The sequence below is a fragment of the Ctenopharyngodon idella genome, chromosome 1 (genome assembly GCF_019924925.1).
Source record: "Ctenopharyngodon idella isolate HZGC_01 chromosome 1, HZGC01, whole genome shotgun sequence".
NCBI classification, from domain to species: domain Eukaryota; kingdom Metazoa; phylum Chordata; class Actinopteri; order Cypriniformes; family Xenocyprididae; genus Ctenopharyngodon; species Ctenopharyngodon idella.
In genome coordinates, this window is record NC_067220.1 from 41,513,948 (window position 1) to 41,538,846 (window position 24,899).

At 38.4% G+C, this 24,899-nt stretch overlaps 2 protein-coding genes across 2 annotated transcripts; both read right to left on the bottom strand.

Moving 5' to 3' along the window:
- Nucleotides 1-220: 220 nt before the first annotated feature.
- xpo1a (exportin 1 (CRM1 homolog, yeast) a) lies at nt 221-15,969 on the bottom strand. Its single transcript, XM_051895471.1, has 24 exons — nt 15,428-15,969; nt 14,385-14,514; nt 14,159-14,260; nt 12,658-12,730; nt 12,272-12,333; nt 11,868-11,912; nt 11,606-11,787; nt 11,463-11,511; nt 11,239-11,358; nt 10,733-10,861; nt 9,927-10,085; nt 9,600-9,797; nt 9,377-9,515; nt 8,753-8,934; nt 6,431-6,587; nt 6,015-6,313; nt 5,631-5,814; nt 5,437-5,543; nt 5,149-5,343; nt 4,307-4,475; nt 3,226-3,360; nt 2,727-2,886; nt 2,545-2,641; nt 221-1,106 (listed from the first exon to the last, which is right to left on the bottom strand). Exons 2-24 carry the CDS (start codon nt 14,508-14,510, stop codon nt 960-962), a joined length of 3,216 nt encoding a protein of 1,071 aa, XP_051751431.1. The 5' UTR covers nt 14,511-14,514; nt 15,428-15,969; the 3' UTR covers nt 221-959.
- fam161a (FAM161 centrosomal protein A) lies at nt 15,570-24,077 on the bottom strand. Its single transcript, XM_051895668.1, has 7 exons — nt 23,865-24,077; nt 22,566-22,828; nt 19,991-21,235; nt 18,636-18,803; nt 18,222-18,321; nt 17,894-18,051; nt 15,570-17,530 (listed from the first exon to the last, which is right to left on the bottom strand). Exons 1-7 carry the CDS (start codon nt 24,021-24,023, stop codon nt 17,224-17,226), a joined length of 2,400 nt encoding a protein of 799 aa, XP_051751628.1. The 5' UTR covers nt 24,024-24,077; the 3' UTR covers nt 15,570-17,223.
- Nucleotides 24,078-24,899: the final 822 nt, after the last annotated feature.

Genomic DNA, 24,899 nt, shown 5'->3' on the forward strand with positions numbered 1-24,899 from the left:
TTGCCGACCGCTAATTTTTGAACAGTATTATACATTACAAATACACATCGCTTTAATAAATCCTAAGCATTTTCTTTTCCACTGGTATTTGGAATAGGAACAGTTTCTTCTCAAAACAGCTGGATCCTATTAATTGCTCCATCAGTATTAATGAGATACTCTATTAAAGCAGTATTACAGTCCTACGAGCTAAATGAAAAACACACACACACACACAATGCTTTGTAAAAATAACCAACTTTATGCTTCCATAGTACTAATGCACAGCTTTACAAATAGGATGATATGAACAAACCCTTCCATTATAATGACATCCCTATGCAAAAAAAAAAAAAAAAAAAAAAAAACACTCTGTGAGGCCGTAGCATGAAAAAGACTTCAGTCTTTCCCATACATTGCAATCAAATGGAATATATATATATATATAACACGCACAACTTCCCAATAAAGAACATAGGAACAGCATCAGGACTGATCCTCAACTGTCACATTCACTTGCTGTGGTTCACAAGCCACAACGACACGTCCCTGTGAGCAAACCTCACTTCCTGCACAGCAACTGTCCGTCTTCATCGGCCTGTCATACTGTATATTACATATTCACAAATAGATGAGGCATTAAAATTAGTCATGTGCTTCGAAATAGGAAAGCAAACATGCCGAACAGAAAAATTGATGCATATACAGTGGATTGATATACAGGAGATAGACAGCAAGTTTCCTTTATATAAAATGCTCTGTTATGTAAAACCAAGGAATTTGGGAGAGGTGGGAGGAGCCAGAAAACTAATAACAGACATGTCTTTAATTTACATATTGGCATGGACTGGGTCGACAAACAACCAACATCTGGATTCATTTTCCTATTTGTCCTCGTTTGACTGCCACCTCTATACACACGCACACATTTGACAGAGGAGCTCAAAGCACCCCGAACGAGTGTGAAACGCCACAGGATCTCATTCACACATTTCCTCCGGGAGCTCGTGAGGATTGAGGATTCCTGGGACAGACATCTGGAGCTTGTGTTTCTCCTCCTGAGCCTGACGCAGAGCCGCTTCCCTCTCCTCCAGAAACAGATCTGTGGAGTCCTCGCCTGCAAACTCCTGCAAACACAGAGTGAGTGAGTGAGTGTGTGTGAGAACAACTTCAACGTTGTTGTGTCAAGTATTTGTACATCACTTTTCACAAGACATTGTTTCAAAGCAGCTTTACAGAAATTCAATTTTCAATGTTATGCATCTAATTATAGTCAGTATTAACTAGAATTTGGAATGTTATTCGGAATCAAAAACAGAATACATGTCCTTTTTAAAGGCCAGAAACTATGAACGTCACAATCTTTGATTATATAATAATAATAATAATAATAATAATAATAAATAATAATAACAACAACAACAACAACAACAACAATACTATTTTAATTATCAATAATAACTATTAATATTAAATTATAAACAATATTTAATACAATTCTAATATTTAATACAATTTATATGTAATATTTAAATCTTTAATACATTATTACTATTATTAATAGTAACAATAGCATCAATTTATCATCATCAACTTATGCGTAACAGTTATTATTAATATTGAATAATATTGATTAACAACAATAATAATAATAATAATAATAATAATAATAATAATATATTATTGATAAATTGTTACTGTGCATAATATTTTAATTAATCATTTTATTTCATTTTAATTATTAATATTAGCTATTAAGATTTAATTAGCATTAAAATATAATTATTTTATGAATTAATGTACAATACATTACATTTTTTTACAATTAATATTACTATTAATGATTAATGTTAATTAACATAATATGAATATATTATCTATTGATATTTAATTATTAACATTAATATTTAATACAATTATATTTATTAAAAGCCTCTGCAATGCACAACATTATTATTAATTAATTATAATTATGCAAAACAGCTTTTTATTACAACTATCAATGACTAATATTATTAATAATAATAATAATAATAATAATAATAACAACAACAACAACAACAACATCAATATTATGCAGCATAACATTTTAATTATTATCGGCTAGTATTTAGCATTAATATTTAATAAAATTTGTCAATTGAAATGCTCTGTTATACACAATAACAACTATTAACCATTTAATAACTAATTACTATTAACTATTAATATTTCAATTAATTTTATTATGCATTACAGCATTTAATTTATTAATATTACTATGTAATTAATAATTACTAACATTTATCAATTCAATAATTATGAGATGATGATGATGATGATGATAATAGTTGTTATTATTATTATTATTATTATTTATTATTATTACTACTATTACTATTACTACTACTACTACTACTACAAATTGTTCCTACAAACACTGTAGCCGTTGGGGTAAAAGTTAATTTCCCACCCTGCTCATGTGTGTATCCAATCCTATTGTGAACTTCTATCGGTGGCTGCCTGTGTCTTGGTTCATGACTAGAAAATAAGGAAGTAAAATCTAGCAGGAAGGAAGTGACATACTTTGATCTGGACCAGGAAGTCCCTGAGGTGTTCTTTGAAGGCAGGAATGTCCTGATTCAAGCTGAACAGACCTGTGACAAACACCTTCACCTGGGCGCTGAAAAACAAAACACCAGTGAGATTAACACAGGACACCGACAGCATGCTGAAAACACAGACTCCATGTTCTCGGCTCTTCTTACTCTTGCAGATGTGGGAAGGCTGTCTTCAGCAGGTTGGCCACGTACTCCTGCACATAGCCTTGATTGTTGCCCGCGTTGCCTGCGTTCAGAGCTACGCTGATTTTACCCTCTTCCACCAGGTTAAACATGTAGGCGAGGATGGAGGCGTGCATCGTCAGACCTGCCGTCACAAAACACACAGATCAATCATCAAATACATCATGATAATCCTGGTGTTCAGTTTAAATTAGCATAAATAAAAAAGGTACATGCTTTAAATGTTATAAACATTTTTTGCATTACGGTAATGAGAATTTGGGGGCAAAATGTGTGCAATTATAATAACTGTACAAATAATGGGCAAAACTCCTTTTTTTTCCATTATATTTTGCACACATTTTTTCCGCTGGAAAATGAGCTGATCGTGTTTTCGACGGTGAGATGTGAAGCCTTTTTGAGCGAAATAACAGTTCCATTAGTTACACTGTAAACATGTCACTCTCTCTGCCTAGCAACTGACCAGCCGTATGAGACGTATCCGTGACAACCGAGAAAATGTGCTGCAGGATGTCGCAGAAGTAGGTTTGATAGAAGCTTTGAGCTGCTCCCTCTTCCTGTGCGATGTTCTGCAGCATCGTGAACAGGATCTGAAGCCCTGGAGAAGCACAAACACACACAGTCAGCATGTTCATTTATGTTGCGTGTCACACAGAGTAAACCTAATGTCAAACATACTGTGCAACCACACAAATGCAGGTCACAAATGCTTGGCCATTAAGAACTGCATTCAGAAACATTTATAAACACCACAATGTGTCAAATCAAGTGTAGCAAGAAGCCTTTTGCATTCACAGAGTCCCTGTTTCCACCTGGAATAAGATGGTTTTTGGTCGATCGGATCACAAGTGGACGACACTAAATACAGGTGTAAAAGGATCTAAAACATTTTGAGCTTGTCTGCTTTCAACCACTTTCAGAGGTAGTCGAAAACGCATTTGTCCGGATTGCTTTCATAGAGGAAGCGCTCATGTGATCAAAAGCCACAAAAGACCGCCTACTCCTCTCCTACTGACCTAACGCGTAAACATTATGAGAAGCGCGCTAGCCAGACGGGATTTAAACTTTGTCGGCTGAAGACCCAAGTTTAGGCTGAAGACCAAAAAAAAAAAAAAAAAAAATGTACCAAGCACAATGTTCTCTCACCATTCCTGATTTTTAACACACACTGTGTTAAAATGGTCTTGGAGCTGTCAGAGCAGACACGAAAGCTGCTGCTCTCCATATGTTTTTCTGTCGTCTCCGGGTGCATTTATATGTAAATTGCGTGAGCTTATTTTGTCAATTAAATAGAAAGATCTGAAAATTTACCTATACATTTAACTATCCATAGACCCTCCCCTCGAAGAAATCAGGACAGAAGTGGTTAAAAGTGGACAAAACTGATTGAAACACCAGGTGTAAACGGGACTAGGTCTCTCTCATTTACTTGTGATCAAAAACGTATCTTAATACCAGGTGGAAACAGGGCCTTGTAATGTAGAGTTGGTTTATTTGTTTAAGCACAATTCAACTGTAGCTGTAACTCTAGTCTCTCCACCCACCTGTGTCAGCCACATTCCTCATGGTGTGTTTGAAGGCCCAGATGATGGAGTCCAGAACCAGTTTGAACTGTGCAGGTGGGATGGACAGGAATGCTGGGAAACACTGGGAGTTGACGGCTTGCAGCAGGTAGAAGAAATGCGTCCTGTGCTCGGGATACTCCTCAAAGTTCTAAGATAGGCAAATAACAAGCATTAAAGTAGGGCTGCACAATCCCAAAATGGTTCCCAAATGCATTAGCAACCTGAACTCAGAGCGGATGGAGTTCAGTCCAGTGAACTGACACTGAAAACACTGGCAGATCATGAGCTGTTTAAATGTAAAAGAACTAGTGTTGTCAAAAGTACCGGTACTTCGCCACCAAGAAGTACTGACAGTACCTAACATTTTGAGCACTGTTGAACAGATTCTGACTAACTTAAACACCCCTGATTGGCCAATGTGTTCACACACTAAACAGATACGATCAACTCTTCAAAAACGTCTGTGACGCTCTTCACCGAGCATTATCAGCGGATATATTAGACGCCTGCTTTCAAAAGCTCCCGTGTGTATCTGTGTAAGCTAGGGGGAAATGCTGGTTTCGTCACATTTTTAAAATTTTAGTACAGACTTGGTACCGAAGTACCTGTACTTTTGACAACCCTATGAAAACACAGTGCCACACATATTTATTTAATGAAATCACAGCTTTTGCAATTTGATAAGTGCACTAAGCCATAATTGCAATTTCAATTTCGATGAAACACTTAACCCTACATTAAATGGCGAGTGTGTACTCACTACTAGACTTACATTAGTTTGACAGAAAAATCAAGATGTAAAACAAAAGAGATAGACTAACTTTGTTGATCATGTCGAGGGTGCACTCAAACACAGCGTCGAATATCTTCGGGATCTCTCCTGTAATGTGAGCGCCGAGTTTGTTGACGATGGTTGCCATAGTGCTGAGCACCTCTGGTTCTCGAGCGGCTGGAACGTTTCTTTGGTAGTCAATGAGAACCGCCTCCAGCAAAGGTGGAACGAAGTTCTCTCCAACCTAAAGAGACAACAACAATGCTTTATACTGCTGTCACACCCAGCTTATTATTATGGCATGAGCACAGACTGATCCAGGATCAGCATAACCAACCATCTGCGGGTCGTTGGAGCGGCTGACCCATCCTGAAATGAGCTTCAGAGTTTCTCTCTTCACTGTCCGCATGCTGCGTATCAGAGGCTGCTTAGTCACCATCTCACCTGCAGAGAAAGGCCGAAGAGTTAAGCATGAGTTGTTTTAATGTGGAAGTTATGGATCATGTGCTCATGTCAGTGTGTGTGGCTCACCGTTGCTCTGGATGGCAGAAGAGATGTTCTCACTCAGGCACTTGTAGACGTTGAGCATGTCTAGGTAAATACGGCCCAGCTGCAAGACAAATGGATGACCCACAGCTTTACACGCCCTCACGTTGGTCTTCAGGATGCTACCTAGCTGACGCACCGTCTCTGGGTCCTTCAGGATGTCCACGTTCTGATTAAAGAGAGACATCATGTGCTTTGAGTTCAGGTGCCATTCTGTTTCAATCTTAACATTAGCGTATAAACCCTTAAAAGAGCAAGAGAATCCTGCTCCCTTTTGGTTTGAAAAGATAAAATAAAAATAACTAATTCAAACTACTCACTATAGTAGTATAAGTATCTCAGTGAGACTAAAATAACACTACTTCTCACCTTGGTGGCCTGCTGGATGATGCTGTCCCACACCTGGTTGGGAAGGAGCATGTATTTCTCAATCAGGCGCTCCTGGACGGTCTGATCCGTTTGGGCTCCGATCATGTAGCCCACGGCCTCGTAGAATGTGTGCACCTGCTGTGGCTGCAGGTCACAGATGATGGTGTTGATGTTGTTGAGAATCTCGTCAATGAAGGGCATCACCTCCCCCACCTGCACCTGCACAAAATGCCTCCTGCACTTCTGAGCGATCTTGATGAACGTGTCACAGGCCATGTCCTGCACACCATCATGAGTCTCTGAAAAACAGAGAGAGACTTTCCAAATAACAGAAACCTTGAGGTAAAATTTGCTCTTTAGCAAAAAACCAACACATGCATGACCAGACAAAGGGTCAAACATGATCTGTTTCTCACCGTGCATGAACTCAAAAAGCTTGTTGACGACAGTTTTGAGGAACTTCCAGTGGGCCCTGAGGAATCGTGGATATTGGCCGACGATGTACATGATGTTGGAAGCGATGATGGCCTTGTTGTCTTTCCCTCTTTTCTGTTCACACAGACCCAGCAGATCCTGACACAGAGATATATTGATTTTACTGACAAACATTTAAAGGCATATTTGTAAAGAGAGTAAAGGCTGGAATACACATTACATGACTTTTACTAGAGGTTCTGACAAAATGTTAATTGCTGCAGTCTATTTCAAATGTTTAAAAAAAATGTTTTTAATTGGTTTGAATGAATGATTCAATGATTCACTCATAAAGACTTCACTTGTTTCATTACTGGATGATTCAGCATTTTTAAACTATCTCTTGAATGAAGGATTCAATAATAAAGCATTTTTTTGACAGTCACTTGTCGCCACCTGGTGGTGTAAAGGTGTAATGATACAATCATTATTTGAAGCGCCAAGTTACTTTCAAAAGGTGATTTGCTCTATTTTGATCGCTTTCGTTGACATCAGTTTATATCCAAACTATAAACTCTTATCCCAGTACTTCTGTGATAATATAAATATTTGAAATACAGAAATAATGATACTGTGTGGTTGAAAAGACTGTTTGCGACACATGACGACTGCTCTCTCTGGGTCAGAACACAGATCCAAATGTTTACTGTGATCGTACTTGTCAAAGGTTTCATAGACACAGGTGAATCGTTGTCATTTAGGAACGACTAAATCTTAATCTTAACGATTAATTGTGCAGCTCTAATGGTTACAGAGAAATATTGGGCATCATACACTAAATGACTGAGGATCATACACTACCAGACCTTGTTTTATATGTGCTGAGGAGTCAAATATTGAGGCTAATTTGCTACGCATGTTATGTTAATTTACTTTTGTATTGTTATTGTATTTTATTTGAAAAATGGCAGATAGAGGACAGCTTCAGTTTCAGTAGTGAAGCATCATACACTACGATATGCGTTCAAAATTTGGCTCAATATATCAAACACGGTTTGATATCCTCTGACTGGATGGAATCATAGTCTGAAGATAAACAAATCAGAATCTGTGCACATCATGCACTACGCTATTTTTTTGAGAACTGTCAACTCCGACTGCCCAAAATCTGCAGACTATTGTCGACTCATTGAGATTACAAATCAGGGCAAATATCGGAGCAAAATTCGTGTAGTGTATTCCAGCCTCAAGTCATGTCTAAACTATGTCAAAATTAAATATCATTATACTGCACAGTATACATACTAGTTCAAATGATTGGGGTCAGTAAGACTTTAATGTTTTTGAAGTTTCTTATGTTCACCAAGACTGCATTTATTTGATTAAAAATATAGTAATTAATACAATTATTAATACAATTTAAAATATTTTCTAATTTTCTATTTAAATGTATTGTAAATTTTTTCCTGTGATCAAAGCTGAATTTTCAGCATCAATACTCAGTCTTCAGTGTCACATGATCCTTCAGAAATCATTCTAATATATGCTGATTTGATTCAAGAAACATTAATGTTGAAAATATTAAAAAAAAAAAAAAAAAAAAGTTCAAAAGAACAGGATTTATTTGAAACAGAATTTTTTTTTGTAGCATTATAAATGTCTTTACTGTGCAAATTTTACTTTTGCTTTCAAATTAGCACCAATTCGGGGGCGGCAATTGTTTGAATGGTGGGTAATTTTTTTTTAATGAAAAACACAACAACTAATCCTTTGCAGGTTCCCTATTAGCACTGGATTTAAATCCAAAATATTGCAAAAAGTCCAAAAATCTTCTGCTATCGTCTTGTCAGTCAGCTCACTCTCGTGACTCCCGCTGCTGATCTGTGCTGCGACTCTCGCTCAGCTCACGCTGAATTGAGCAGATGCGTTCAGTTTTTTATTGCAGTGTCTGTTTTCTAACTGAACTAAATGATTTTTATTACTATTTAAAAAAAAAAAAAAAAAAAAAAAAAAAAGACGGTTGGGGGCAAGTAACGATACTGGTGTTGTGGCTGAACACTGGTAACACCGTCAACACCGACTATCACAACAAGCCAATTACTATTACCTATTACTTATTTAAACTATTTAATGCATCAATGCTGAATAAAAGTATTAATTTCTTTCAAAAAACAATTCTTGTTGACCCCAAACTTTTAAACCACAGTGCACACTTTACATTGCCTACTGTATTTTAAATAGCGTGTGTAATAGTGAACTTTGCACTTGAACAATCTTTTTCCATGTAAAGTAAAGATAAACTCAAACACATGCTGAATAAACACCTTAATGACAGTGACAAGGAATCTCTTCTCGTCCTCCTCATGCATGGCCCCACTGATGGAGCCGATGGCCCAGCACAGCGTGTTCAGGTTCCTCCAGGACCACTCGGTACCGTTCACCTGATTATGAAGCTTCTCGGTCATGATCCGCTCCGTATCGGCATAGTCCAGATGAGTCAAATAGACTGGACAAGAAGAGAGATCATTATGAAGCTTTCTCCAGAATGATGACCAGTGTGCTGTTGACCGAAGCTGCATGTGAAATTGCATACTTCCCTACTATATAGGTGAAAAACAGTATGTGACAAAATTATGTCCGAATACACAGTACTCATAAAAGAGCAGGCAAATAGTCCCCGGATGACTTACTACTTCTGTCAAGATTCTGAAGTGTGCATTTGATGGAAACATTACTCTCCCATGAGGCCACGGGAAGAGGATTTATGAATGGCAGAGAAGCAACACAACTGATGCTGGTAGGTCACATCCATCATGACAACATGGCGAACTTTTACTTTTTTAGCGCTCACAAAGTGCTTATTCAAACCAAGTACCTACTAAAGAGAGTATGTGATTTCATATGCAGCCCTTGACTTTTTTTATGCATTATAAGCCCATCTTGATTACCCAGAGTCTCTCTCATGTTTTTGTAGAGGTTAATGGAGTCTGTGTCCTTCATGAATTCTCTCACCACCTCGCCCTGATCGTTCTCCACCACTAGAACCTCCTCCGGTTTGGCCATGCGACTCACCATCAGCAGACGCACCTGAGACCGGTCAAGAACACAGACGGTTTTTCTCCTGCTACCAACAATTTGAGGTGGACTTGCTGTACACTGTGATTAACTGACCTTGGAGAGCACAGGCAGGTAAAGGTGTCGGCGGGGCGGCACGTCAAAGTGTTGGCTGGTTGAGAGCAGCGGAGAGGTGGAGGTAGAGAAGGGACTCTCTCTGTAGAGCTCGGCGGCCAAATGGTTCCAGTACTCCAGACAGATCTTAAAGATCTCTGTTTCCTCCACCTCAGACACCAGCAGCATGTAATGCAGAGCCTGAACACATGGGAGACAAACAATCAGGCATGAGGGTGTGTATCACTTTCACATCATCTCTATGCCTTTCACTGTATGTATGTATGTATGTATGTATGTATACACATACACACACGCACACACGTGTACCTCCATGAGTGTCTCTCTGAGGTTCAGTCTCTTCTCGATCAGTTGTCCGTGCTCTTTGAGGAAGGTGCAGAGGAACAGACTGAGGTTCTGGATGAAGTTCTGCTCATCGTCTTTCCCATTTGCATATGCTAGACGGATATTTGTGTTCAGTGGAAGCATCTGTCAAATAGAATAATGAGGGTTTGGTTTAAAAACTAATATTTGTAGGTTTGGTATAGTTGGTATAACACTCAAGCAGAAACTGCACTGTTCACAAAATAATCATGTTTAATTAGTCAAATTCAAGGCACATAATACCTCTGGAAAGACCCCTTTGACATCATCAAGAGGTCCTCCAACCAGATCTAGTAATATGGCCATACGCTACCGTTCAAACGTTTGGCTAAATTTATTTGATCAAAAATACAGTAAAAACAGTAATAGTGAAATATCATTACAATGTAAAACAACCATTTTCTACAACCATGTAATTTATTCCTGATCAAAGCTGAATTTTCAGCATCATTACTTCAGTCTTGTGTCACGTGATCCTTCAGAAATCATTCTAATATGCTGATTTGATGATCAAGAAACATTTATTATTATTACTATTATTAATGTTGAAGACAGCAAGAACAGAACAGCATTTATTTGAAATAGACATCTTTTGTAACATTATAAATGTCTTGACTGTCACTTTTAATCAATTTAATGTATCCTTGCTGAAAAAAGTATTAATTTCTTTTTTTCAAAAAAAAAAAAAATTTTAAAAAAATTAAATCTGCCTGACCCTAAACTTTTCAACAACAGTATTAAAGTGTGAGTACCTGTTTGAGCTGCATCATGGTGAGAGTGAACAGGTTGACAAACTGCTCCTCGTACTGACTGACACTGACACCTGCGATCTCTGTCAGACACTTCAGTGTGACGTTCCGGAACATCGGAACATTCAGAAACTGTGGAATAAGTCGGAACACAAATGATTAACTTTCTGAAACACAAATGATAAACTTTCTGGAACACAAAATAGGTGAAAGACAATAAATGTAGGAGCACCAGCTCGGACACAAAGCCTTAAGCAGAGCGCCCATGAGAACAGCCAGCGCTCCAATCATTTTCCTCTCTTTCTTACGCACTGGCAAGCTGAACCAATGACAGTGCGCCTTCGTGAGAGGAGTGACGGCAGTTTGTATACTAATACATGAGCATTTCACAGATCATAATTCATTAAATAATTATAATTTTAACAGCAAATTCTGAGATAAATTATGTGGATTTCATATTTATTGCTTATTTATTTAGCTGTCACATAAGAAACCCCGAGTCTTGTTACCTTGTACACCAGCGTGCTGATGAGTTTGGTCTCAAATATGTAGCCCAGGGGAATCCAGTTCAGAAAACGAAGAAGGGTCTCCAATGTGGCATGGACCAGAGGGGCATTCTGGGAATTTTCCTGAAGAAAACAGCATTACATTCCAAGTTAAAAATGACAGGCCAGAGAATACTGAACTTAATTATCAAAACAATGACTACTGTGGTAATCTGCTTCCTACATACCATGACGAACTGGCAGAGCTGGAATATTTGGGAAAATTCGTTGCACATACTGCAAAAGGTCAAAGAGAGAGGGGTTGAGTAAACATTACTGCAATTATTTTCCCGACTACACCGGTTACAGTCTGTAACTGTCACATGTATACCTGTCCTTCAGGTGTTTGGCTTTAACCTGAGTCATCTGGCCACTGGAGAAGTCAAACACCTCCTCACTGAGGAGCTTCAGGATGATCATGTTGTTCTGACACAGACTCTCACTGGTGCGACTCGCTCCCACAATGTCACTGATGAACGTGGGCCAGTGCTTTGGCCACTCCTGCTTCAGGATCTACACACAAACAGGAACACAGTGAGCCATACACTGTCACAAAATCATGACTAGAAAAAAAATCCTGAAATGATGCTCACCTGCACCAGGATCATGTTGAGCTTTGCAATGTAAACCCCCTCCTTCTGTAAGAGCAAAATCACAAGTACGGATGCATTCAGTACAAATCAGGGTTATTATAGTGAGATAAAACTAACTGAAAATTAATTAGTTTAATATAAGTTTTAAAGCTGTTTTATATTTGAACATTTCTCATTTTCGTTTAGTTGAATTTGTAATTTGAAGTACTACTTACTAAACCTAAAAATAAACTAAAAAAACGAATAAAAATGAGAAACAACAAAGCCTTTAGTAAAATGAAAATGGAAAATATAAAAATAAAAACTAATTTAAAATATTAATAAAACTATAATAGTACATTATACTAAAATTACACTGGTGCAATTGGTAGAAGATAATTAAACATCTGAAGCATTTTTATTACCTCTACGCTGTTGGCATCAGATGAAGTCTTGATAATCAGCCCAACGACATACTTCTTAATTCCTGTGAACAGACAGAGCTGTCAGTTTTTTGTGCATTCCTTAAAGGAATCATTAGGTTTTCATATGACAGTATGATTATATAATGTGGAGGCGTGTAGTAGATTCTCCATAGAGCAGGGGTTCTCAACTCTGACCCTTGAGGTCCACTTTCCCAGAGTTTAGCTCCAAACTCACCTGCCTGTAGCTTTCTAGCAATCCTGAAGAGCTTGATTAGCTTGTTCAGGTGTGTTTGATTAGGGTTGGAGCAAAACTCTGCAGGAAAGTGGATCTTGAGGGCAAGAGTTGAGAACTCCTGCCATAGAGACTCAGTCATACAGTCCCTCACCTTCACATTGGTTTCGTGGAAGAATCTTCCAGCGTGTTTTGATCACTGTCTCCAGTATCTGAAGAGCGTAGTACTGCAATACAAATAGCAAAAAGAAAAAAACATTAGTTTGATGTTGCAGAAAAAAAAAAAAAGAAAAAAAAATGACTAAGGGTGCTTTCACACATGGTTCGACTGCTCCCGCTGGACTGTGTTCACATTATATGGGTCCGAACTGCAGTGCGTTTGCATCAAAGCAGCAGCTGTTTACTCTGTTGCTTGGTAAAGGTTGCAAAATGCATAGAGTTGCTCACCTCACTTTTATATTTTGGTTTTTGAACTTTTGGTTTTGTTTTCAAAGCATCAGCACATAACAGCACTTGAGTCTACAGCACCTAAAATTAAACACTTTCTGTCTGAAAAATCTCATGACAGCTTTTTAATAACCTTTCATTTGGATTATTGCAATTCTTTGTATTGCGGTATCTCGAAGTCCCAGGTCGTTCGTCTTCAGCTGGCTCAAAATGCTGTGGCCAAATTTCTCAAGAAAGGTCGCAAATATGATCATGCCACCCCTGTTCTGCGAGCACTTCATTGGCTTTCAGTCCAATTTAGGATTGACCTGTCTAATTACCCTACACTCCCAGAAGTTTAAGATCTGCTGACCTAAACTTACTTACAGTCTCTTGTTCAAAATTAAAACACAGAGGAGATAGAGCCTTCTCGATGGTGGGGCCTAGATTGTGGAATAGCTTGCTAGTATAACTTAGGGTGTACTCACACTAGGCACGGTTGTGTTGTACCTTCCCTTGGGACAATTGTCCCCCCTCCCCATTCCCCTACTGACTTGCACTCACTTTGCACTTAACGTTCCAGGTCGGTGCACGCTTACGTCATTTACGATGCAACTTTATGTTTTGTAGCTAACAGGAAGAAAAGAGCTTTCACTAATGGCCTGCCATATATACTTATTTATGATGCGCATCGATTTTCACTTGATTGTGCTGCACGTTTCAGAGGACTACTACGGAGGTAGCTGAGGTTGATGGAGGAATTTGCAGCTTTACTCGCAAATTACAATTCCCGTTCATCAATAAGGTGAGACCCAGATGCGTTATAAGCCTAAATATACTCGATTTAATTAAATTATTTGAAAAGTGTACTGTCCAAGTAGTAATAGAAGATGTTTGCTGTCGTAAAGATGACATGCTCTGGCCCACCTCTACCAAGCGGGCCAGGGACAGTTAACCGAACCGCGCCCGGGCACGGTATGAAGCGATAGCTGTTCACTTCCGTGATTTAGTACAATTGCATTCATATGAGCAGCGAACCATACCGGAGTTCAAATGAACCGTACCCCAGATCACCCAAGTTCGGAAGACGGAGTTCACATCATCCAAACAAAGTCAATCGAACCCCGGTGCGCACCAAAAATGCCAGTGTGAAAGCAGCCTAAGGTAGCAGGACTCAAAGAACAAATATTTGCTTGGCAAAATGTAGAAACACATTAACGTTGACATACTTTTGTCTTCATGTTCTGCGAGAACTCCAGTATTGTGTCCACTCTGGTCCAGGCATCTGGGTGGTCCTTTAGGTTAGTGAGAACTTCTTGTGCAAGTCTTTGCTAAAATAACCATAACGAAAACCACTTTTGATACACCATACGTGTCTGGCAAACACCAAACTATGATCTGAATGTGTTTCAAACCTTCAGAATTGTCTTGAATTTTGCAAACAGAGACTCATACCTGAGATCCCACATCATAGTACATGGAGTTGACCACATTGTCCAGCAGGTTGATGTCTAGCTTCTGACTGAAGTCCAGCAACTGTCGTGCTGTGTGATCCGCCAACATGGTCATGTCTGCCGGCATAGAGCTGCAGGAGACAAGGGAACAAGATGGACATCTTTTAGTTATCAAATATCAATACTGACACTTCTTGGACTCTTCATCCCATTATCAAGTTGTTCATTTCAATTATTGAAAATGTTTTTTAGTAGTTTTAGCTTTAATTGACTGAAATTGACTAATTGAAACAAAATATTAAAAAATTTGAACTTATTTTATTTCAGTTAGTTGTTAATGCCATGTTTCTAATTTTCGTTCAAGTTTAAATTAAAGTACTACTTCAATTACGAAAAATGAAAAAAACTAGAAACACATTTTAAAAATATCTAATAAAAACAAACAAAATTACTAAAATGGAAAAAATAAAATTCAAAATATTAATAACTAAAATGGTATGACACTAAATTAGCACTGGTATGGTACAAATGGTACAGATGACTAATACAATTACCTCTACTACGCTTACTAACTTGACTAGCTGTTTAATAGAGGGATATCTGATATTAACAGTTAGACACTAAACCAGTGGATCACACCACGTGGGTGCACTTTTATCCACAAAACACTGCATTTACATTGAATTACAACCTATAATGACCCTGAGTGCGGTTTTGCTGAGATCACTGATGTTAGTTAAACACTGCTAAAGAAGTACTAACATGGCAGATCAACATATTAACAGTGTGTACAGCTATAAAAACACAAAAGGTGAACAATTTGTGTCAGCAGATCTTAATATACACTCGTTAAACTTTTTATAAAGCAGTCCACATGCATTCTAGCTGAGAGTCTGCAGTTACGGGCAGCGATGAGGAACAAAACGCGTTTTTGTTTCTGTTTCGCATCAGCAATGTCAGCAAACTAGCACTTCATTCAACTCGCTTATCTTAGTTGTTAACATTTATTGCACATAACCATCTGACCAAACACCTTTGACTTACCTGTTTTAAACAAAACTCCTCTTTTCGCTGAAAAAACAATGCTAACGTGGTTTAGGAATCAGCAAACCAGGTTTGGTGTCCTGGAAATATGCGTCGCGTCAAAACAAGATCAAGACGTCAAGTAAAAAAAATGAAAGGTCTGTTTGCTTTATCTCATTTTACACGATAGCGTGTGTAAAACTATTCAAAAGGCAATTTGAGTATCTAGCAAGTTCACTTTAAATGCTAACTAGTATAGCCATACACACTACACTGCAGAGCAAACGATACGTGAAACCCCCCTAAACACACAATTTCGGTGTTATTTTGAATTATAGTCTTCAGTAATTGAGTCCGGGTCCTCTTTCAGTCAGCAGCTCGTGTTAGTTCATCTGTCTGTCTGTATGACGGTTTACAGCTCGCTTTAACAACTCAGTCCGTTTTATAACAACAACATCAATCAATCGTTAGTTTATTCTTTTGTCTACTGCAGAAAAAACGTTGTTTTAAATCAAATATCTGCGAGAGACTGTGACCCAGCTCCTCTCCAGTCTTATGCATCACACGCAAGACCGGTTGAAACCGGTTCAGACTGGCATATTCCATCTCGGTTTAGTTTTCAGCCCGTAGCGCCGCGTAAAATTCGGACTGCGGACACGCCCTCTGCTGCAGCTGATTGGTTGGAGAGAGTCTGGCGCTGACAACTTGCTTGCATTTGATTGGGTAGAGGCGCTGTCCATCAGGATGGACCCCTCCCAGCCTGTCTTTTGCCCTTGGTCTCATGTACGAGGCGGGTTTTGCATCACAGCGTGAGCGTGAGGTGGGCTGGACCGCGTGGAGCATGGAAAATTACTGAGATGTTGCCTGTGATGTACAAACAGTAACTGACCATGCTGTGTTTTTTTAGGCAATGGCTCGTGTTTAAAATGTTTTATATGCTCGTACTTATATTTAAGAAGTAAACAAACACGCAAATAAATTTTAAAATTGTAATAAAGTTTATTTTCACATATTAAGTTTCATTAATAAGCCCACACATACAAACACATTATTTTAATTTGTAACATATTAAATAATAAAAGTGTTTTTGGCCTTTTGTTAAATATATCAGACTAGACATTTATATTTACACATATATACTACATTCATTACTGTTTATTGAGTGAATGGCTTGCAAACATGTCCAGGTCATATTCTGCCCCATATAAAAAGAAAAAAATAAGAAATTATATTTTGAATATTAAGAAAATTAAGCTCATTATTAAGATATTTTGCACTGCAGCATTATATTCAAGATAATTCAGTACATTCCCATTACTGTAATGCATATATTAAGGGTTTTTCTTATGTTTTGCTTTTTTTGCAAATTCTCAGTACTGTTTTTTGTTTTATTTTATTTTTACAATTGCAATAAAATAAAAAATAAAATATTTAAGTTACTTAAAGACTCCTATGATGTATAAGTACCTCATTTAAATAATTTTATTACATTTTTATTTATTTATTTATTTATATGCAAAATATCTTTATGGTCCTAAAATAGGCTTAATTTATACATTTTAATTGTACATATTTTTAAATGTATTTTTTTATTTTAAGGTTAAATGTGACCCGTACATGCTCTTAACAAAGTTTTTAAGGTTCACTCTATTACACATCGATCCAACAACAATTTGCTATTAAGGTTTGTTCAGTTTAAAACACACATAAAATGCCCAGAATAAAGCTAGTGACAATATAATACCGGTCTTCTCCACTAGAGGCATTTCTGTTTCTCATCACTTTTCTAATCTTAACATTTTTTCTTTTTGAATTAACTAATTAACACTACCTGTTCTGCTCCTGTTGCTATGGTGACTCTTATTACTTTCATTGTCATTGTCCTTATAATGGTCATCCTGTTCATCATCATCATCATCATCAAACCTCCCCTGGTGTGAGTGTCCTTCATCATTAGCCTTTTCCTCATCACTGTCATGATCTACGTTGTGTTTCTCATCCTCATCTCTGTCCATGTGTTCTGCCTCCAAGTCATGGTCATACTCTTCATAGTCATCTTGATAGTCATCGAGAAGAGAATCCAGCAAGTTTGGAAGTTCCTCGTGATCTTCATTTCTGCTTTTCCTGTGGAATAAAGAATGAAAACTATTCAGAGACTCATATCACAGAATAGGCTTTATGCCGAACTTCACATGAGCAAACAGGAAAACAGGTCTCATTGCATACGCTTGTCGGAGAAAGTGTTAACGGCAGTATGAACTGATGGCGATATCTATGGACTTTTAAGATATCAATCTGCATATGTGATGGATATCGGTTATTGCTCGCTCATTTGAAGGTATATCTTGAGTAAACCGGCTCTATATTTAACGAAGCACATCCAAAAGACCTGAACCGGAAGCAATGCAACCTGTTTTAGAGAATACAGAAGTTTGTCGCATGTAACCCCCATATTGACCTGCTGGCTATTTTGCTTATCAGTCATACCTGTATGTGGGTGGAGTCTGACTGTCAGAGTGGGCGGGGCTTGGAGTCTGTCTGTGTTTCAAGGCTTTAGGAGCTTTACTGCTGATGAAAGACTCACTCAGGCCACATCCATGCAAAGTGGCAGAATAGAGCTTTTCTGCTGCTCTCTTAGCATTCATCTGAGGAGAGAGAGAGCTTTACATTATCATTTTCATCAACATCATTCGTAGATATCTTTGAGATGATTGTCCTCTCTATAGAGCTGCACAAAAAACTTTTTAATAAAATAAATAAATAAATATAAATAAAATAAAATAAAATAAAATAAAATAAAATAGACAGAGCTCACCTGTGCTACCTGCTCTAGTAGTAGAGGTCTTCCCTTCACTCTTTCCTGGATTTCTCTCATCTCTTCCTGGAACTCTCTCTGTCTCTGGAGATCTTGTTTCCTGTTCCCATGTACACATGTATAAAAGCATTTATACAAATAAATGTAAATTTACATTATATGTAAGTGTTTCAGATCAGTGGTCAATCAGTATGGCTGTATAAATGCATAATTCTGTGCTAAATCTCATTTACTGATGTAATTATAGGGTCCCACTTTATATTAACTATGTACTTAATCATGTGATACAATGCACTTATTGTGTACATACATGTTGTTACATTATACTGGTATTTAAGAGATAAGTATTCACAGCTATAATTACACCGCTGACCCTTCCCTTACCTCTTAACCCACCCTGAAATGTATGTTTACCTGAACTCTTTTAGTTTGGACTGGCAGGTCTGAGCCAGGGCCACGTGCGGGTCGTTTGCCTGGGCTCGCTTTGTGATCACTTTTTGTAGTCTCTTCTCTCTCTGTTTTTGCTTATCCTTCCATTTCTCCTCCTCTTCTTTGGCCTGCTTTCTCTGCTCGAGAACTTTTCTACTCATAGGATTAAAGAGCTGTCAGAACTGAACTTTTGAAGGAGGGGCTCTCCACTAATGGGACGACGCTACGGTAAGACAGCGGGGATAGGGTTTGGGCAAAATGCTGCCTTCAAGTCATTTTTTAACATGCACACACATCCATGCCACCATAATTAATTTCTAGTAAATAATTTATAGTGGGAAACTCTTTGAGTGCCAAACAAGTTGGGGGTGTCAATTAAAGTGTTGCAGAGCAAACTGATATTGGATATAACTGGACAAAATTAGACACAAAATGTTTTTCATTGTAAATATTCAATTTACAGATTAGTTTGTACACATTTTATACGCTGTTGATGAAAAATTGCTCTAAAGCTTGCAAGAAAGTACTACTTATTTACCTGGATTATGAATTGATGGGCTTGAATGACAAAACTACGTTCCTCATTGCCTCTGCATTTTATGGAAGCTTGTTTCTGCCACTAAATAAAAAATAAAAAAAGGTAATTGCGAATTTTTTTCTCACAATTCTGACTCTTTTTCTCAGAACTGCATGTTATAAAGTCAGAATCGCAAGATATAAACAATTCTGAGAGAAAATTGCATTTCTTGCAATTCTGACTTTATAAACCAAATTGTGACTTTATAACTTTATATAGTTTTACTTTATAACTTTATATGCGAGTTTATATCATGCAATTCTGAGAAAAAAAGTCAGAATTGGGAGATAAAAAGTCCCAATTATACATTTTTTATTCAGTGGCGGAAACAAGCTTCCATAGCATTTTCCATCATATCATTTACTCTTCATTTTAACTGAATTCAGAAAAGCATTCAAGTATGTTACTCTTACTATTTTTTGCCATATGGCCGTGTGCAAAAGTGCCCGCCCACTTTTTCAGCAGCCTTGGTTCCAGAAGTATTTTTCCCATTCATTTTTAAAAAGTCTTAGTGAAAGTCTTCTACACCTTTGACCAAAATATCTTGAAATTCTATTGAACCTCCCAGGAGGACTTGAAAGCAGCGAGAGGATTCAGTGGCATCTACAACTCGGTAGTCTTTTACTTTTACTGTTCATGGAGTTATTAAAGGGATACAAACTGGCAGGGAAAGCCACATTCCTGCTTTGGAATTCCCACAGGATTTCACTTGGAAAGTTCTAGCAGGATGAGGGTTTAAAGCAGGGTTGGGCATCACAGTTACCTCACAGCTTCTTGCCGTTTCTTGGCTGCATCAGTGATCTTAGTGGGCAAGCATTCCTGGCTTCCAGACAGCGAGGAGCAAAGGGATGACGAGGGCGTCCTGGGTGAGAGTGTGCGTGGGCTCACAAACGGCCAGCGTGACAGTTTTGGGCTCTGTATCTCTGCTTCGATTTCTGCCATGATGCGTTCTTTGTGCGAGGCGATGTCAGCCGTGTGCAGCTGGAAGGGTTCGCACGCCGTGACGGGCCGCACTTCTCTGCTCTTCGCCAGCTGCTTACGAAACCTCCTGTAGCTGGCGTCGAAGTCTGGAACTTCTGTGTTGATTTTGGGTCGGTGGAGCTGCTCGTCGTCCTGGACGGGCTTCTGCGTCTGTTTTTCGCTGAGATGCCGTGCAAGCATGCTAGGAGGCATGGTCGCGTTTTGAAGCAGTTCTCTCGCCCGCATCTGCATCTTTATCGCCCTGTAGAGCTCTTCCTCTTTCTGCTGCTCACCCAACGCGGCCTCCTTCACCGCCCGCGGGACGGGTTTGGCCTTGAATGGGCACTTCCTCCTCTCCTCTTCCTCTTTGTGGAGCTTGAGCATTTGCTCGCGGAGCTTGGCCTCCTTCTGCTCTTTCTTCAGGCGTTCACGCTCCAGGAAGCTGAAGGGTCTCTGTGAGGTGTAGAGATGTTGCTGCTCCCGATGGACACGCCGGCGCTCCTCGTCACGCTCCTGCAGTTCCTCGTACAGAGGGAGACGCACGTGTGCAGGCATCGGACTGGCACGAAACTTCCTCTGGCACTCGGTAAGCTCTTCCAGCTGGCGCCGGAGATCCTCGTTCTCTCGTTCGATCTCAGAGCGTGATTTGACGCCCTTCTTGCGCAGTTCCACCTCACGGAGGGTCATCTGGAAAGGCTTGGGGACCGTCACTCTCGGATGCCAACCATCGTCTCCGTTTTGTTTGTGCTTTTTTCGCCGTTGACCCCTAATCCTGCTTTTGGGTTTGCAGTCAGTCTGGCAGTTGGGCAAGCTCTGCAGTGAGGATGAAAACGGCTGCCATTGAGGCGGAGAAAGCTTGACACTGAAGTCATGCCACATGTTCTTAATGCGCTCTTTGGGCGAGATAAGAAGGCCTTTCTCTGTGTTGCCGTCTCCTTGCCCGTTTTCAGCAACGCACTCTTCATCAGACATGTCAGACGGGTTTGAAATCCTCCGCAGCTCTAGAGCAGACTGGGCTTTTTTCAGACCGCCGGTTATCACTGGGGAACTGTATATTTACCACAAAAAAATAATAATAGTAATTTTAATAAACTTTTCATTTCCATTCCAAGTTAATAAGCTGAAGGAATGTTATGCGTTATACATTACTGTTCAAAAGTTTGGAGTGAGTAAGATTTTTTTTAAAAGAAAGTAATACTTTTATTCAGCACGGATGCAATAAATTGATTAAAAATCACAATAAAAAAAAATTATGATGTTGCAAAAGTTTCTATTTGATAATTATACATTGATAATAATCAGAAATGTTTCTTGAGCGGCAAATCATCATATTAGAATGATTTCTGAAGGATCATGTGACAATCAAATTGAAATCAAATTTTAAATTGTAATAATATTTTACAATATTACTGTTTTTACTATGTTTTTCAGTCTTGGTGAGCAGAAGAGTGTGGAAGCTTGTTTCCGCCACTGAATAAAAAAAAAAAAAGTTTTTTTCTCTTTTTCTCTCACAATTCTGACTTTTTCCTTAGAATTGTGAGTTATAAAGTCAGAATTGTGTGACATAAAGTCAGAATTGCGATTTATAAAGTCAGAATTGCGTGATATAAAGTCAGAATTGTGAGATATAAAGTCGCAATTGCGAGGTATAGTCAGAATTGGGATATAAACTCAATTGTGTGATATAAAGTCAGAATTGCGAGATATAAAGTCGAAATTTAGAGTTATAAAGTCAGAATTGCGAGATATAAAGTCGAAATTTCGAGTTATAAAGTCAGAATTGCGAGATAAAGTCAGAATTGCAAGATATAAACATGCAATTGCAAGTTATAGTTATAAAGACTTTTATTTAAGACTTTTTTTCTCAGAATTTTGAGTCTATTTCGTTTATATCTAGCAATTCTGACTTTATTTCAGAATTGCATGATATAAAGTTGTAATTGGGTGATATAAATTCGCAACTGCAAGAAAAAAGTCAGAATTGCAAGAAAAAAAAGAATTGTGAGATATAAACTCGCAATTCTGACTTATTTCTCACAATTGCAAATTTATATCTCGCAATTAGAACTTTTTTCTTGCAATTGTGATATAAATGTGCAATTCTGAGAAAAAAGTCACAATTGTGAGTTATAAAGTCAGAATTGTGAGATATAAATCGCAATTCTGAGAAAAAAAGTCAGAATTGTGAGATAAAAAGTTTTATTCCGTGGTGGAAACAAGCTCCCACAGACATTAAAAAATCTTCAACCTCAAACTTTTGAATGGTAGTTTATGTTCCTAGAATCATTTCAGTTTTTAAAAGCAAACAATTACAAATGCATTTATAAAAAAAGTTTGTGTTTTGGGGGGGGGGAAGTATGTATAAAGATTGATCTCACAGATTGATCCGATCAGTGTTGTCCGCAGCGTTCACCCCTTTGAGGTCCAGTTTCTTGCGATACATGAGTTCGAGTTCGGCCATGGTTTGGAGATGAGCCGTCTTCAGCTGCTCTAGTTTACGGTAGTACTCCTGGTTTGAGAAGTAGAACTCCCTGAGGTCGATGTGATCGCCCGTTACCCTGTAGTCTTTGATCAGCAGAGCACTGCTGTCTTTAGCAGGAGGGTCATCAGCCGCCAGCTCAGGTCCAGAGTCATACTCCATCTATTAATAAGATACACACAATGACAACAGGCTGATTTGCTTAGATTACATAAGTCCATATTGTAGGTTAAAAATAAATATCAATGCACAACTATTACTTTGATAATATATGCAAAAAATACTTTTTGGTACTATGCCTTGCTCATAGAGTAAATGCAAGTATATCAGGCCAATTCTTAATCATTAAAATTCTTCATCATTATCCTTTGACTGACAAAAAAAAGTGTAATGGAAGTGTTTATGCAGTGAAATCAAGGAGTGTTGGTTGAGAGCCCAGTGTTTTGATATGTCAGACTCTTTTTTGTGAAATTCTTGTTTGATCAGTAGCTGTGTGTGTAACATGAGATGACTCTCTCTCTCTCTCTCTCTCTCTCTCTGTGTGTGTGTGTGTGTGTGTGTGTGTGTGTGTGTAAGCTGTTAATCTGCAGGTCTGACAGCTTTAGGGCCAGATGGCAGATTGTGCTTCATTCATACATTATATTGTCTCACGGTTCTTCACCGTACTCGATAAGAAACCAACAGCATATCACACACGTTTATGTAGCTAAATGTGGACATGTATACACATGTATTGCAAATAAATAAATAAATAAATAATAAAGCAATTACTTATAAATAATTTTAACCTTTGAGGTTTATTTAGCTATATTTAGTATACCTATAAGTAAACAATCATATCCACAACCGCAGGAGTATTGATTTTACCTACTTATGTCTTAATACGTCGAAATTAAGATAACACACCTCGAGAACATCATGTCAGACATTAACAGATACAACTAAAGGTTAGTCTTTCTTCTTCATTATTAGTGAGATGTTTAACCACCCCTAGTCTATCACGCAACGATTACTTTCAACATTGTGTAAGCCCAGACTAACGTTAATAGGCTAATGTCAGGAAGATATTGACTGGAAACCTTAGCTGTGTTTCGCTTTGTGAAATCTCTCTAATATACGTTATGCAAAAAGTGCAAACTAAAAACCTTCTTTTCATACTTTAATCAATAATAAACGCAGTTTAATAGCTTGTAGTCACCTCTTTCTCACAGCGCCTGTTGTCCGTGAGCGCGGGAACGGGCGCGCGCGGCAGTGATCGCTCTCTCTCATACTGAGCTAACGGGACTTTAGTGTGCGGGTCCACCGGCGTCTTCAGACAGGACGTCACCAGGACATTAGTGCGGTGAGACTTCTTCATATCTGTCTCTCTTTCTAGACTAGTATATTTAACACGAATGAATTAAAGACTGACTGCTTCTCTCTGACTGTAACAGGTGCGCGTCTCCTTGACGACGGCATAGTAGAGTCGGGAAGCCGCAGTGACGCGGGAGCGCGCTTCTATAAATAATGCAGATATCATAGACGAAAGTTGTGTGGGGTGGGTGTAAATTAAGCGTAATCTGCTGTGATGTTACAATCATGGACACAACCCTTGCAATGGGCTGAATTGGAACGTGCTTGAATCCACTGAGTTGATTTATTATTTACATTTTTTCCCTTACGAAATTGTTGAAGGCAGCATTCTATATGTATATAGCTGCCTGAAGTGTACATATGAAGTAGATTCGCTCCCTCAGTCAAAATCGAGGGGTTGTGGGCCTGTCCATATAAACTTCATTCGTCCACTTCATGAAGTTGAACGCACTTCAAAATGGCGCGGGGATTCCCCCGAGGGGAACGCCCTGTCCAAATACCCAGAGGTCTTTTTTTTTTTTTTTTTTTTAATTCTTGCGGTCTTTACACTTGACCACTTGTCTACTTACTTCCTGTATTTGGCTCAAGTGTTCAAGCGGGTGTGAAGACTGCAAGTGTGTGTAGAACTTATGATTGCCCGATGGGACACACTTATAGTCTTGCAAAAAATGCAAGCGTTTACATTATTTTCAATACTTTGCATTTTAAAATACACTTCTAAATGTCTGTTCAGTGGTCTCTATGTAACTAACATAAGACACAATAGAGTACCTCAGAGATGATGTGTTTTTGCAGGCCAACCCGGAAGTTAGCGGTGCACGGGTTCCCTCGATGGGAAGCCTATGCATTTTTCCCATAGACTTTTGGAAAATCGCAAAAA